This window comes from Dendropsophus ebraccatus, chromosome 14 (assembly GCF_027789765.1).
Source record: "Dendropsophus ebraccatus isolate aDenEbr1 chromosome 14, aDenEbr1.pat, whole genome shotgun sequence".
Taxonomy (NCBI): Eukaryota; Metazoa; Chordata; class Amphibia; order Anura; family Hylidae; genus Dendropsophus; species Dendropsophus ebraccatus.
The window spans coordinates 40,973,284-40,990,178 of record NC_091467.1 but is presented as its reverse complement, the minus strand read 5'-3'; the positions used below and the strand labels follow the sequence as shown (position 1 = coordinate 40,990,178).

The window sequence follows — 16,895 nt, the reverse complement described above, 5'->3', positions numbered from 1 at the left end:
GGGCCAATAAACAACAGGTAAGTATATTAGGAAAGGGTTAACTTTGGTTAACCCTTTCCTTTGCTAAATTATTGATTTTCCCTGGAATACCCCTTTAAGTCATTAACACATAAGGGGGAGAAATAGACGGAATCTTCTACTTTAAATAGTGTTCTAGGACCTTTATTTTTACTTTTGTGCCCTGGTGACATCACTTCCACCCCACCGCCTGCTCTCATACGGGTATCCGTACAGGCATGGCATCCAAAAGCCATAAACCCTCGTCTTCCTCCCTCCTGGATAGTACAGCACATCACCAGAGAACAACCCCCACAATCATGGGGACACTACACAGGGAGGGATGTGTTCCTGTTTATATTAGGTCTAAGAGGGGTTCTCTCTAACATGGACTGTCAGGGTGGATGAGCTGTAAAGCAAGAATTATTACTCACCGATAATTCACTTTTCATAAGTCCCTCATGACAGCACCACAATGGAGGACGTCACCCTTGACCCTATCAGGAACAGGAAATCACAGAGGTTAAAAGGGCACTTCCCACCACTCCCCCTCAGTGTAATTATAACGAAACCATACAGGATCATACACTAACTAGGGCGGGAATCTAAGGGTGCTGTCATGAGGAACTTATGAAAAGTGAATTATCGGTGAGTAATAATTCTTGCTTTTCACAGCGTCCTCATGACAGCACCACAATGGAGACATACCAACTTAGACTTTCAGGGAGGGACCACCGCTTGGAGCACTTTTCTACCAAAAGCCAAATCTTGAGAAGTGCCAATATGCATACGATAGTGCCTGAAGAACGTGTGGGGTGAAGACCATGTGGCTGTCTTGCAAATCTGTTCGAGGGAGGCTGATCTAGCTGCCCATGAAGCTGCTGTGGCTCTAGTAGAGTGCGCTTTTAAGCCTGAAGGGGGATCCTTCCCCATGGCAGTATAGGCTTCGCAAATAGCAGTCTTGATCCATCTTGCGATGGAGCTTTTTGTCGCTTTTTTGCCCTTGTTGGGGCCTTGAAATTGTAGTAGGTTTTCGTCCTTCCTATGATCTTTAGTAGTTTCCAGGTACTGGATAATAGCTCTTCTTACATCCAGGTTATGAAAAAGTCTTTCTTCTTCATTCTTCGGGTTATTATAGAAGGATGGGACCACAATGTCTTGAGATCTATGGAAGTCTGTGACGACTTTAGGAAGAAATGAGGGATTAAGTTTGAATATTATCCTATCGTCTAAAATAGTACAGAAAGGATCCATAATAGACAATGCCTGAAGTTCTCCAACTCTTCGGGCCGTAGTAATGGCTATTAAAAAAGCGGTTTTAACCGTGAGGAGTTTTAGGGAAATTTCTTTTATTGGTTCAAAAGGCCCCTTGGAGAGACCAGCCAAAACTAAATTTAAATCCCATGGAGGAGCCAGGTTTTTGATCTTAGGCTTCATCCTGGCTACTGCCTTGAAGAAACGTCTTATCCACCTATGATCTGCTATCTGTGTATCGTATATACAACCCAAGGCTGATACTTGCACTTTGAGAGTGCTAATGGATAATCCTTTATCCAGACCATCTTGCAAGAAGTCCAGGATTCTGGGGATGTTGGGATACAGCATATCCGGTGGAGAGTCACCACACCAGGAATAGAACTTCTTCCATTGTTTCAAATAGATAGAAGAGGTGACTTCTTTGTTTTTTAGCAAAGTCTCTATTACCTTGTCAGATAACCCTCTAGCTGAAAGGAGGGACTTTTCAAAAGCCATGCCGCTAAGTGTAAACTGGCTAGATTTGGATGGCGTAGAGGACCTTGGACCAACAGGTCCTCCTGCAGAGGAAGCACCACTGGGCCCTGGATGACTAGGGATTTGAGGAGACTGAACCATGCCCTCTTGGGCCACACCGGAGCTATGAATATCACCAAGGTTTGATTCCGACAAATTTTCTGGAGAGCTCTCGCGATCAATGGAAAGGGGGGAAACGCATAGGCCAGTTTGAAATCCCAATTTTGTTGAAGGGCATCTAGCGCCTCTGGGTGGTCCCGGGGATTCAGGGAGAAGAACTTCTGCGCCTTCCTGTTGGACCTTGAGGCAAATAGGTCGATCTCTGGATGACCCCATTTTTCTGCTAAGCTGTAGAATATCTGGGTATTTAACTCCCACTCTCCCGGATAGACATGGTGGCGACTTAAGTAGTCTGCAAGTATGTTGTCCGTACCCTTTAGGTGGATTGCGGAAACAGACGACACTCTTTGTTCTGCCCAGCAGAATATTCTTGCTGACAGATTTTGAAGTTGAGAGGATCTTGTGCCTCCCTGGTGTCTGAGATACGCCACCACTGTTGAATTGTCCGAGAGTATTTTGATATCCTTGTGGGTCAGAAGGAATTCGGCTGCCTTCAGGGCTTCCCATACTGCCCTCAACTCTCTGTAGTTTGAGGATTGTTTTCTGTAAACTTCCTGCCATTGACCCTGAAGGTGAAGACCCTGAACATGCGCACCCCATCCCCAAAGACTGGCATCCGTGGTAATTTGTATTGGTGATTCCGGATTCCACTGAATTCCTTTGGTCAAGTTCTGCCTCGTCTTCCACCATACTAGGGAGGACTTGACCCTTAAAGGAATAATTATCTTTTTGTCTATGGACAAATGAGATCTGTCCCATACTCGAAGGATACTGGCCTGAAGAGTCCGGGAGTGATGCTGACACCATGGCACTGCCGGAATGCACGAGGTCATCAGACCTAGGAGGGACATAGCTTTTCTTATTGATATTACTGACCTCCTTCTGAAGTCCTCTACCTTCGATATTATCGCCGAGACCTTCTCTTCCGGGAGGGATGTCATCTGGATTCTGGAATCCAGTATCATGCCAAGAAACTTTTTCCTGTGAGAGGGGACAAGATCTGACTTGGAGTAGTTTATTATCCATCCTAAGTTCTGAAGGTAATCCAGGACCAGCTGTATGTGGCTTAAAAGGATGGATGGGGATGGAGCAATAAGTAGAAGGTCGTCTAGGTAGGGGACTAATGTAATGTCCTTCAGTCTCAGGTCTGCTACTGGTTCCAGCATCACTTTTGTGAATAGCCAAGGGGCTGAGGATATCCCGAATGGGAGTGCTGTAAATTGGAAGTGAAGGATTGTTTGTGATGTCTGAATTGCAAACCGGAGATATTTTTGATGTGACGGGTGTATGGGAATGTGAAAATATGCATCTTTTAGATCGATCGTAGCTAGGGCTGCATCTTGGTAAATTAGAGGAATGATGGTTTTTATGGTTTCCATCTTGAATTTTTTGTACTTCAAGTATTTGTTCAGAAATTTCAAGTTTATTATAGTTCTGAATGTCCCGTTGGGTTTGGGAACCAGAAATAGACTGGAGTAATGTCCTAATCTTTTTTCCTCTAGGGGAACTGGAACTACTGCTCCAAGATTTAGCAGCTCTTTCACACCGTCCATCAGTTGGTCTCTCATTTTGTCTGACTGATATTGGGTAACCTGAAATTTGGGGGGGGGGGGAGAGAGGAGAAATCCAAGAGGTACCCTTCTCTCAGGATGTTTAGAATAAATTTGTTTTGTGTGACTTTCTCCCACTGTGTTATGAAATAAGAAAGTCTTCCCCCCACCTTGATAGAGTCATTTATCTTTCCCTTCGGAGGAAGGGTTGAGGAGAAATCCTCTTCCCTTACCACCTTTGGGATAGGACCAACGGCCCGTCTTGCCTTTACCTTTGAAGTCCTGTCTTTTTTGAGTATAGGGACGAAAAGGTTTTTTACCTTTCTGCTGTTTTGACTCGGGAAACCCCTTTTTCCTGTCTGCAGCTTTCTCCAGGAATTCCTCCAAGTCTTGACCGAACAGGAGCTTGCCCTGGAAAGGTAATTGACAGACTTTATTCTTTGAAGATACATCCCCTTGCCAATGCTTAACCCAGAGAGCTCTTCTAGTAGCATTAGATAACGCTGCGGATTTAGCGGCCATACGAATGGATTCCGCTGAGGCGTCAGCCAAAAACCCAGCTGCCATTTTAAGCATTGGTATGGTGGAAAGTAAGTCCTCTCTAGATGTTTTACCACCAATGTGAGCCTCCAATTGTTCTAGCCAAATATGTAGGGATCTTGCTACACTTGTGGCTGCTATGTTGGGATTTAAGATCGCAGTGGACGCTTCCCAAGATTTTCTTAGGAGTCCCTCCATTTTCCTATCCATGGAGTCTTTTAATTGTGAGGCATCTTCAAAAGGCAATGATGTTTTTTTGATTATTCTAGTAACTGAAATATCTACTTTAGGGGTTGTAGACCAACATTCAGATTCTGTCTCATCAAACACAAATCTAGATTTAAATTCTTTAGGAATTTGCAGTCTTTTTTCAGGTTCCCTCCATTCTGAAAGTATCAAATCTCTGATATTTTCATGAATAGGAAAGACCTTTTTCTTTTTTTGTTTAAGACCTGCAAACATGGCATCTTGTGCCGACAATGTTTCCTCAGTGTCATCTAACTCCATTACTGCTCGAACAGCTCTAATTAGAGTCTCTGAATTTTCTGAGGAAAAACAAAATTTAGTTGGTTCTTTATTGGTAGCAATTATAGGAGTTTCTATTGTGCCATCCTCCAACTTATCTTCAGGTTCAGCATTATCCCCTTGGTCATGTTCTGATTCAGAGTCAGATATCACCCAAGCTTTACGCTTTTTCGAAGGGGGAGAATGCACAATAGAACTGGAGGACCCTGGAGTGGGTGTAGGAACCAACATGGTAGTACTTTGTGTAGGAGCCACGGGAATTATCCCAGATATAGATGCTTGAATTTCCTGACGTATAAGGGTACGTAATTCCTCAGAAACAGACACCCGAGTCGGAGGATTAAGTTTTTCTAGGCAATTTGTACACAGCATCCTGTTGTAAATATCCGGCAGACTGGCATTACATCCTACACACTTCTTATCCATACTCCTTTTTGGTTTCTCTTTCTCTACCTAAGGATAGAGAGACACCAATAAAATATGATAGGGAATCACTTAAAAAGGAGTAGCTATCACAGAAGGTAAGAAAAAACCTTTAGGTTAACTCACAAAGCCAGCAGTAGGCGATCTTTCTGCAGCCTCCCCACATTCGGTCTCAGGCAAATCCATGGTATACACATACAGGACTCAAGAGACATGTAGTGGTTACTCACCAGTTTATATAGTTGAGAGGCCGCAGGAAATCAAATTTGGCGCCATTTCCGCGCCGCGCCGCTCTTCCGGTCATGTGGACTCCCCCATGAGCGCATGACGTCACTGCGTACATGACGCAGCAACGCACGCCACGCACGCACGCGCCTACGTCAGCGCGTACGTTATGCGAGGAGCGCGCGCATGCGCAGACGCTCCTTACTCTGAGGAAATGCCGCAGGAGACCCGCCATGGATCCCGAGGGCCGCGGCGACTTTTAAGCTCCCCTGCATTAACTCTGGGAGCGCCGCAGGGGAGCAGGGGGACCGGAGGCACCTCAAAAAGGATTGCGACCGACAGGCAGATGTATTCCAGAAGGACCAACGGGCCGTTCCATGCCTCGCCCCAGGACCCATGACCGCACAGGATCACAGGTAACCTCCGTGTTCCTTAATCCTGTCAGGAACAGGAAAAACACTGAGGGGGAGTGGTGGGAAGTGCCCTTTTAACCTCTGATTTCCTGTTCCTGATAGGGTCAAGGGTGACGTCCTCCATTGTGGTGCTGTCATGAGGACGCTGTGAAAATAATGAATTTAAAAACATAGAATATATCTAATGCAATAATATAGTCAGGATGAATTACAAAATAGGCATTAAAAGGTTACAAAAATACTTTATTGATATGCAACACGTTACAAAAATGCAAACCTGTGTAGAAAAATTGGTTAAATACCACTGTTCTAGTGTTTTCAGCAAATAAATTAACAGGCACCTAAATAGCTACAAAGCAAAAAAAAGGGAAGAATGAACACAAACAGAGAAAATAAAAAAAAATTATTAACATCATAGAAATGGTATTGTTTATTTGATCAGCACAGAAGCATTCATTTACAAAAGTAGTTTAAAAAAAAAATAGAGATTCCTTCTATGTAACCGAGATAAATCTATCCCTAACACTTACAAATTAGGTAAAGTATAGATCTTCAAAAATATTACTTGCAGGTGGCTATTAGGCATAGGATGAGGAAAGAAGACCATCCTAGTTAGATATTTTGCACAGTATAGTGCCAAAAAGTATTGGACAGTAAAAAGAAATGATATTGTATTTAAAAAAGGCACATTTTCCTAAATATTCATGGAAAATGTGTGCTTAGTATGTGTTACAGTGGTAAGGAGGTAAAAACTGATAAAATGTATAGTATGGGACTAGAAGGGCCTGCATCCCCCCCACCCTCAGAATATATAGCACCATCCATATGCAACAACTGTCTGGCAATACCAGATAGCCTATGAAAAAAAGAGGCAATTTAAGGGGGACTCTTATGACTAGACACAAAACCTCCTTAATATGATGATGGTTTATTACCATTATCCACTTAGAGTGTACGGTAACAGATTGCCATGCAATAGCTTTACAATGGTATGTTTTTTTAACATAGGCTGCAAGTTAAAGTCTGAAGTGAGATTAAAGCTATACTTGTTTAACCCTGTTAGAAAAAAATAAATAAAAAAACTGTATTAGCATACAGTATTGACTTGCATTTCAGAGTACCTGAACATGCAGGCAGAAATATAAGGAATAATAATAAAAAATCCTATTGGCACGTGATTGTTGCCTTCTTAAAAGGAGATGTTTGCCAATGGGGAATTCACAATTTTATGTAAAGGAATTGCATACACATCATCATCCTAATGCACTTCTATTATCACAACTGCTGTCATTATAAAAGCAACCTGATGAGCAAGGAAGCTGCAGGGAAATCCCATCACCTGCTTCTTTCCCTGTAAGCTATTAGCAGACTGCTGCTAAAATTACAGAATACAGGTTGTCAGAGGTGTCAGCTTGCATTCTGCTGAAACACCAAAAGTGCGATGTTGGTCCCAACTTATAAATGAAGACAGACCCATATACGAGATCCCACAACACGGACAGGAAGTAGTTATGATTGTAAGCACTTTAAAAAACATTTTTGGTTAATGCTTTCTCTAATGAATAAAATGTCCATTTTGTAGCTACCCTTGACACACACACACCTCAATCAAAATGGAGTTCACAGCAAACCTACAAACCACTCACAGATCTGGTCTAGGAAGGCACTTTACTCCACAGACAACGCACTAACCAAGCAGGATGCCAATAACTGTTCCTATTCAAATACTAAACTGACCACAAACACATGATATACGAAACTATTTTTCGGATGTGGTGGTCCTGGTGTCACAGGATGCTGTGATTACACTGGCCACCCTCTCTCTACATTAGGTGCATCAGCTCCCCAACCAATTAATTTACTAGTGTCGATCGAAACGGTCAAAATGCTCGGGTTCAACATTAGCCAAACCTGGACGCTCTGCGTTTGATTCTATGCAGCTGCACAAGTTGAATGCCACCCTAGGGAGTCCTGGAAAACATGGAAACATGGATACAGTCTGTGACTGTGTCAAAGGACTCCCTAGTGCGACATCAAAGCTGTAGCCACAGAGAGTCAAATTCAGACCATTTGAGGAACGTTGCCGAACCAGAACATTTTGACAGGTTCACTCAATACTATTCACAAGTGGAGAGGCGTAAGAACCGCCACAGGAAGATGCAGAAAGAGCACAATTTTTTAGGCATTCAGGCCTCCAGCTGTATTAAAAGATACACCCCCCCCCCAGAGGCATAACAGTTGTTCGGTCAACAGACCAGACGGTTCTATAAGTTCCAGCCTTTTTAGTTATTAGAACAAAGTATGGCTGCCAACATATGCCCAGTAGAGATGAGCGAACTGCTCGGACTTTTGGTCTGAAAGCAATTCGCTCTCTCATCATGCGGCCAGGATATTCCAGGGAATCACTGTTGAATTCCCTGCAATATCCTGGCCGCATATTCGCGGGAGCGCAAGTATGCAGCCGGGATCAAAGGCAGGATGAGAAAGCGCTGATGCCGTCGGACCAAAAGTGCGATGGTCCTCTCATCTCTAATGACCAGCTGGTAAGTTTTTGCATATCTAACACAAATTCTTAGTTCTAACTTCTTCCATAGAGGTAGATATATATTGTTTGATACAGAAGTCTGTTTTTTTCTGATCAGAGATTAGAAATATAACACCAAATCAACGGGAATGTGTCAGTAAACGGCCTACCGTTCAAATAAAGTTTTTTTTATTACATTTTTTTGTAGATAACATAACAGGCCCCCTCTCGTCTCCAGTTCAGGTGTAGTTTGCAATTAAGCTCTATTTACTTCAATAGAACAGAGTTCCAAACCCCACCCAATCTGGAGACAAGAGAGGGGAAAAAGTGGCCATGTTTTTGTAGCACTGGATAACCCCTTTAACATGTCCCTGGGGCTTGCAATGAAGCACATCTTTAAACACCATTTAAAGCAGCTCAGGCAAGATGGCATAATGCCTGGCTAGAATATCTAGGGCTCATGGCTTCACTAGCTGTGAACATACATCTGAAAACAAATATGTCACTATTAAACAGATGCAACTTGACATGTTTAAAAGTTACCTACCACTGTGTGCACGGCAGGATCCCGGTTTCAAACTCCCATGGCTCTGCATTCCATCCTAAAGAGTGTACTATGGCCGTGCTGAAGCTCCATAGGCTTCACAGTAATACACTTACAAGTCAGCCTATGGAGCTTTCCACAGGTCCGTACTACACCTGCTTTAGGTGGAAGTGCAGAGCCATGGGAGTTTTGAACAGTGATTTTGCCTTGCACATGAAGTGGTAGATACCTTTTAAATAAGCGCCCAAAAAAGAATATAAAAAACAAAAACCAAACAAGTGCTATAAAAAACAACTCCTGATACCTCCTTTTAGTCTGCACACACATAAGCTAATTTCACTTGATTCCGCACAAACACTGTAATCCATCAAATGTGCTTTAAAAATAACCCTGCCTTCCACCAAGCACAAAACCCTCAATATATTCTCATAAGGAGCCGGACACCTGGGTTCAGACCGAAACAGAAAGGCACATTTGAGATTTGGAAATTTATGTGCTACAATATCCTATAAATTACACCATATCTATGTTGACTTTCTACGATCAACTGATGCTGCAGAAATCATACACTGTTAAGGCCAGTGGTTTTTCATGTAAACATAAGATCACTTCAGATCTAAAGCCCCCCCACCACATACACACACAGAACAGATGGTGCGACTGAGCATTTATATAGAGGCTGCCCAACTCTTTTAAAAGGTTAGGTCAGGGGAGAGAATGAACACCCAATCCTTTTCTTCTTCCTGGAGGAGTCCGACAGCGGCTTATTTAACTCCCCCTATTAAAAACATACATGGTCAGCTGAGCCAAGCTTCCATGTGTATTGAGACCGCTGACCCAACAAGTACTTGACCAAAAGCTATTGAAGATTTACAGCACCTTAGACAATAGGCACAAACAGACACAAAAGTATCTAGAAAAAAGGTACCATATATCCAGGGGAGTAATCTAGAAATCATGTATCCAGGGGAGTTCTTGTCCCACTGTGCAGCCCTTCTGGGGTAAGCAGGCAATTTAACATGTCAACCCAAAACTCTGGGGCACTGTGCAGCAGGACCAGACCTCCACAATACAAGCGGCAGTGGTGGAGCAAGGAAGATCATTTTTTAATTTACCACCTACCTGAGCAGATTTTTAACAAAAAATATCCCCTTAAATATGAACTTCATATATAACTGCATTCTACTAAATCAGCTACTGGTTTTCATATGCGTAGCAATTTGTATAGTACAGGTTCTGTATCCCTTTAGGGGAGGGGGAAAAGAGAACCAAGTACTCCTTCAGAAAAACAAGGCAATCTACTGCTAAGGCCAATGCAGAAGTGATTGTGACAGATTCCTTGTAGTAGTCTGTGGATCACTTGTGCGTTTGTGAATGTATCTCTAGTACTCGGCATGCACCTTCAACACCAAGACAACTAAATGCTAGAAGGACAGATATGCTAGTGTAACCTATTCACAAACTCATGATTACCTATATTTTTGGCAAATTCCGTTTGCTTTAGAATGTTCAAATATAAAAGAAAACCTATTTTTCTATTATATATAGTATTCAGGCTCAACCTGTATTAATTACTACTTTCGTCTATTGCTCTGGTTTGCATTTTAAACACAAAAGTGCTAAATGAATAAGGCAAGACTGGAAAGAACAGCTGGGATAAAGTAGATAAAGCACCTACGGAGCTCTTATTACTTGAGCTTAACCTTTAGGGTTCTTTATACAGCAAGTTTGCACAACTCTTCTAGCAATCTAAAAAGAAATCTATTCCTAAGGAAAGTACTAATAGTTGAGTATACAATCCCTCAAAGTTAAAACCTTCTACTCTTTCTAATTCAACTCTTTCAGTTACTTTAATCCCCAAAGATGTTGTCCACGTCTAACAACCCTGACTCAATATAAACATGCGCCATTATAGAGGGGATGTCTAGTATTTAGTACACAGCTTAGGTCATAGAAATACTATAATTGACAAACTAGATATCAAACCTCACCAAGAAACTGCAAAACCTTTCACATGTGAAGTTTTCTAGGCAGAGCTCATACACTTTGGTTGCATACTGCCTGTATTTTCTCCTCTTAGTAAGGCCGCATGTTAAAGAAGCCAACACTGGTGGGAGACTCCTTTACAGTGACTGTAATAAGATTGGCAGTGACATCTGTCACAAAAACATGCTCAAGCAGACTGCGAGCAGGCTTCCAGTCTTGGCTAGCTTGGACAGACATGTCCTGGCTGGACAATGATGAATCATGGTCCGAGTCCAAACTACTATCATCTCCAGTGCTCAACTCTGCTAGATCTTTGCGAGGATCTGCCTGCTGTCCTCTTTCGGCAGTTGAGACTTCTCTTGTAGATCCTGAAAACCCAGTCCTAACTTGGCTTATCCCACCACTTTTTCTACCCACTTTATCAGTCTTACAATTTGCAAGCATCCCGTGTGGAGGAGGATTGCTATTTTTCTGAGGGGCATTGTTATTTTTCAGAGGAGCGTGTACAGAAGATGTGACACTTAGTGTTCCTGTACTCTGCCCACTTTGAGTTTTGTTCTGAAGATTAAGAGTTTGGGTGGTCTCTCGGTTAGAAATGCCAGCCCTTGGTGTTGGCTGGTTTATCTGTGGACTGGCGTGCTCTTCCGCATCATTAAGTTTTACAGTTTTCAGAGCAGATGGGCCATGATCCATCTGCAGTTTGGATTCTGGAGTCTGACAACTTCGCTTGGAATGCAATGCAGAATTTACCATCCTCCTGCCTGCCTGAGGGTTGTTTTGGGCTATTCGGTTCATATAATGCACAATTGAGCTCTGCCAGCTTAGGTTTCGGGTAGAATTACCATTTGGATGGCTAGGGGAGTTTTTCGCAATGTTGGAGAGTAATTCTGCAGACAAATTGCCTTGTCTGTTATTCCCAGGAACAGGCAGATCTTTGGAGTGGGATTTCAGCGTGGCGAATGCTTGAGCGTTATGAGCAGACTGTAATTTTTCTGCTGCACTTTTAGGTCCAGGTTTTCCTCCCTTGGTCCTTCTAGGAATCTTCTGGTCAGGAAGCATTGGCTTTCTTCCCCTCTTCTTGCGCAGTTGCTCTTTCAACTCTGGCCTTACCACCACAGCCTGTGCTTTCTTTTGGGGGACTGGGTGGGAATCCCGTGGTCTGGGACAGGGCAGAGTTTCTGCATCGCTATCATCTGATGAGGAGGAAGATGATGAAGACGATGATGATGAGGAGGATGAATTGGAAGAGGAGGATGAGGAAGAAGAACTGCTCGATTTGGGTTTTGGTGGCACTTCTGACTCCTATTATAAACACAGAAAAAAAAAATTAAGTCTAAATGACATAAAAAAAAAAAATCAAAAGATTTCTGAAAGAGACAAACACGTTATTAACACAACTATTGGGTGCAGCTTCTCCTTGTATAATTTACAAAGCCGTGTGAAGAGGTACATCACATCACATACACAGAGGCACAGTAAGGCTTCACAGATATCGGGTGCCATATTACTGATCCATAGACATCTGTATTACACCTGTGGGGCTCCCATTACATTTGGTTTTATCAGTCAAAGGGACCATTATACAACACATATACAGTTTTTATAGACATTAATAAAGTGAATAGTTAGTCCTCTGGGGTACTGCAGCTGTTTAACATATGTCTACAGCCATGAAAAAATGGTTGCTAAAAAGTTGCACTGTAAGCACTGTGATGTACTGAAATGGAATTAACAGGCATTAACAGTAAGTGAAGCAACTGGCTCCATGACCCCTTTAGAGCTGAACACCAATGGTATTATTAGTCCTAACATGATCATCCAGCGTAACAAAGAAAATCTTTGCCAACAGCCTAACCCTGACCCTCACATTGTGAATGACCATACCTAAAGATAAGCCGAGAGCCGATATGGAGAGACAGGTTGAAATATGTATTTAAAGGAGTCCAGCCAGACCCCTTTTTTTTTCTTTTTAGCAAGTGCTGGGGAGGGGGGAGGATAAAAAAAAAATAAAGTGCTCTTACCTCCCCGCTCCATTTTTGGTTGCCACATCCTGCCGGTCCCAGGTCTCCATCTGCTTCCTTGTCTGATCGGAAACCAGATTTGTACATGTGAGGTACACTCAGCCAGTCAGGGACCGTAGTGGGGTCCGCCTCTGCTGACTGGGTGGGCAGACCTCACACATAACGACCCAGGTCCCAGCTCAGACCAGGAAGCTGGAGCGGCGGCAAGTCACATTATCATGACCACTACTGGCTAATATCCAGAGCAACGCCAAGTACAGCACGGACAGCAGCTAGACAGGCTGGGAGTGACTTAGTAAGGGCCTGATAGGCTGTCACAGGTATCAGGAGCCATGATGACTGTAATGCACCCCGAAGCTGCTGTAGCATACACAGATACTAAATTGGGTTCAAGCCTGGCGAGTTAGGGGCAGATTATACTTCATGGTCATAATCTTCCAACCAATGCTAGACATTTCTAGCCATGAGATATGCTGCAATGTCTTGCTGGAAGATCCTATCAACCCCTGGGAGGATAATCAGCATGTATGGATGTACATGATCTGCATGGATGGACTGAGGCTCAAATTGACTAGAGACTGCCACAAAACCACCCCCCAGACCAAAACACTACCACCATTAGCTTGTATTCTTCCAGAAATGGCTGTAAGGCGTTAGTTCTGACATTACTCATCTGACATGCGAACATCCATCCGATTAAAGACGCAACTCGGCTGAGAAGGCAACCTTGTGCCAGTCAGCAGCCCTGATTTCTGCTGATGAAAGTTCAACAGTAGATGTGCAGTGACGGTCTGTCAGAGCCTCATACATAGTTGGGTTTGCTAAGCTGTTTTAGACAGATCAGGTCATATCAGACACATTAGATCAAGACATATACATTGGTACAGATATATCAGTCTGTCTGAGGGGCCTATTACACAGCCCGATTACTGGCCAGGAGTGTTGCCAGAAATACTCCTTTGGCCGATAGTCGGCCTGTGTAAAAGTGACAGCTGAGGATCGGGGAAACAGCGCACTAGGTATGTCTGCACTGCTGATTATCCGGAAACTGAGAACATGTATATGTGCATATCTGTGCAGTCAGTTTCCATGGCTGCACAAGTGATACAAGGATCATTTGTGCAGCCCGGCAATTCGTCCAGTGTAAAGGGACTGCAAACGAGTGACAATCTCGCTGATGGGCGCGTCCTTGCACAGCTCCATGTTACGTTGTGTAAAAAGACACTAACATGAGAGGGCCAATTGATAAATCTGGGTCATTATGTAGTCAGCTGATTTTAATGTATATGGCAAGCTTTAGACCCCTTCAGATTATTATACTATATAAAATCAGTACTTGTTTAAAGGACCATTTAGACAGCCCAATGATTAGGAGTCAACTAACAACTGCTAGATTACTTCTATTGTCTGCAGCATATTCTGTTAAAATAGGGGGGTGCGCTACTAAAAAACTAGGCCTGCTCAATGTACCTGATCAGATAGTGAATGAGCTATAATTCCTAGCCAATTACATGAGGCAAAAGTCATTCTTACACATTTGTTCACCAATAATGTGAAATGAGCTCAAAGTGTTAACCTGGTACTGCCATTTGTAATAACTTATGGCATGTCAAAAGTAATTTATCACATTGGGTTCTCACTAATACCTGCTGTTATCTGGAGATACAGATAGGGACAGTATATATAGCAAAAGAGTTAGATCTTCAGAATTGGAGCAGACCAACACACTCTCTCCCCAGATGTATCTCGGGAGCAATAACTTTGGACCTGTCAAAAGTTATTACAAATAACAGTAAAGTGTCAACTTCTGACACATCCTGCAGAACCAAGACCCACTCTGATCATTAGCGTCATAGTCAGATGAAGCATGTGATCATGTGCTTTACGTCAAAAGTTTTTCAAACAACACTAACCTTCCATCATCTTAGATTTCCAGTCCTACAGCAGGTAAAAATCTATTCAGATACTCACCACATTTTTACGTGGTCTTCCCCGAGGTCTTTTTCCTCTTCTCCTGTTTCGCAACTCTTTCTCTTGTTCTCTAATAAGCAAAAATATTGACACGAGATTGTGACAAAAAATACATACAAGAATGAGCCAAAAAGGGGAATGGGCCAACGTGCACAGGTCTCTTACCTTTTCTGGAATGCCATAAGTAGTCGAGGATCTAGAATGTTCTCCTCTGGCTCCCAACTATTGTGTCTGTGCAAAATAAATGAACATAAAGCTGTGATAATTACATGGTACATAAATGGAATTGAGGGGGTAAACCTCAATGATACTACTAAGCCTAAGCAATAAGTCCCATGAAATAAAAAAAAAAAAAAAAAAAAAAAAAAAGGTAGACAGGGGTGCGAGAACTTAATAAACAAAGTACTGTGTTTTCCTGCATATAAGACTACTTTTTAACCCAGAAAATATTCTAAAAGTCAGGGGTCATCTTATAGGGTGGGTGCTGAAAAACTTTGGAACCGGACTGAAGAATCTGCAGTCGCCGCATACGGTGGAGGGGGCTCAACAGCTGTATCCCTGGCGTATAGAGGGCAGAGCAAGCTGTAGGCATCGGGGGTATGATACAGCGGCGCTGTGCCCAGAAAAACACACCTCTTTCACCAGTCAGGCCCACCCTTGTATCCTACCTGTATTACTGTACCTACTTCTCTGCCTCTCAGATCTCACTGCTGAGGATGGCAGTGAAGCGGTGCAGGTGTACATGTATCTTTTTTTACCCCCCATACCCTGGACGCCTGCAGCTTGCTCCACCCTTCATACAGTTGTCTCATACAGAGATACAGGGATGCGTCCGCTTTTGAGCTCTCTTGTACCCTATTACTGTACCTTCTTCTCTGCCTCTCAGATCTCGCTGCTGGAAGTGTGTGTGTTGGAAGAGGGGTAGTGTTATATGGCGAGTATATCCCAAACTCTGGAAAAGTTGGGGGTTGTCTAATACGCTGGAAACTACAGTATACTTATCAGTCCTAATGCCTCCGTAGTGCTGCTCCCGGGTCTTGCCGACAGCCGTCATTTTCACCTGGAATCCTCCAGCTGCAACCACACAGCCTGGCTGATTGATTGCCTTCTCAGCCAGTCAGTGACTGAGACGGTGCCACGCTCCAGTCACTGATTGGCTGAACGCGCAATTGATTATCTGGGTAGTTGACATTGCCGCTAAATTAACTGCAGGAGGCCGGCAGCTACAGGGCACGAGGACAGGTAAGTATACTTAGTTTATTATGTTCCCCCTGTTTTTTTTTTTCCCTTCACTTCATGGGACTTGTCCTTTAAATCCACCTAGATGTCACACAATGGGGGAAATTAGTTAAACTTTTTTTCTTTTACAGTTTTCATGTGCAGTGATTGTTATTTGGTTGTACGCAAAGGATTTTACAGTCATTGATACTGGAACGGTGGGGGTCCCACTCCCAACCCATCAGCTGTGGGAAGGGGCTGCAGCATGAAGGGTTAATCCTCCTCCTTGTTTACCTCCATCTTTATATTATTGGTAGCATCAGCCCTGACTTATGAGGAGCAGCCAGGCAGCCCCTCACCCTGCCATTCCTAATAGTACAGTGACACAATGAGCAGTGTATAGCAGGGTGTACATAGAATTACAGTGGATACATATAGGCCGAGGGGCGTGGCCGCACAATACTCGCACACAGCAGCGGGCTCCGGGGGTCGCACAGCGCCTACTCACTTGGAGGACCAGCCCCTCCACTTCACCAGGTATTCTGCGGTTCCCTGCGGAGAAACAGACGCGGGTCACTAGTTGATAGAGTGCGGGGGGCGGGGCGCGGGTAACGGGCAGCACACGGCTCCTTACCTTCCGCAGCCTCTTGCTCAGGATGCACTCGGCCGCGAACACCTGCTCCCCGACAGCGCTCAGCTCCTCCATGGCTCCCGCGGCCGGGCACGGCGGACTCTCGGTTCAGCTGTTCTATCTCCGTCCGCACGAGTCACCACGATCAACACACAAAGCCAGCGCGGGAGCGAGCGGAGGTGCGCGCCTCTTCTTCCGCGACGTCCAATAGGAGCGTGCGACAGAGCAGGGCATCCGGGGCGGCCGTGGGTGGCGGCCCTCATTTACATAACACCGTCCACATTCCAGGGTGTGGGCGTGGCTTCTGAGACGATGGCAACAAGTGAGGCGCCAGCTAGAGTGACTGTGGGAGGAGAGAAAAGCGGCAGGCACTCTCCGAGGGTGTTATTATATTGGTGCGGAAACCTGGAAGGTTCTCTGGTGAAGAGTAGGCATCC

At 43.9% G+C, this 16,895-nt stretch overlaps 1 protein-coding gene across 1 annotated transcript; it reads right to left on the bottom strand.

The window, feature by feature from the left end:
• Positions 1–6,037: 6,037 nt before the first annotated feature.
• On the bottom strand, positions 6,038–16,681 carry CBX2 (chromobox 2). Its single transcript, XM_069952449.1, has 5 exons — positions 16,462–16,681; positions 16,336–16,379; positions 14,775–14,840; positions 14,610–14,679; positions 6,038–11,919 (listed from the first exon to the last, which is right to left on the bottom strand). Exons 1-5 carry the CDS (start codon positions 16,531–16,533, stop codon positions 10,708–10,710), a joined length of 1,464 nt encoding a protein of 487 aa, XP_069808550.1. The 5' UTR covers positions 16,534–16,681; the 3' UTR covers positions 6,038–10,707.
• Between the last annotated feature and the right edge of the window lie 214 nt (positions 16,682–16,895).

Bases quoted from the DNA above. Each gene is read 5' to 3' on its own strand.
- CBX2 (XM_069952449.1), bottom strand. From the start codon at position 16,533: ATGGAGGAGCTGAGCGCTGTCGGGGAGCAGGTGTTCGCGGCCGAGTGC. The intron at 16,380-16,461 runs GTAAGGAGCCGT...GTTTCTCCGCAG, and splicing joins TGAGCAAGAGGCTGCGGAAG to GGAACCGCAGAATACCTGGT. The intron at 14,680-14,774 runs GTAAGAGACCTG...TTTGCTTATTAG, and splicing joins CTTATGGCATTCCAGAAAAG to AGAACAAGAGAAAGAGTTGC.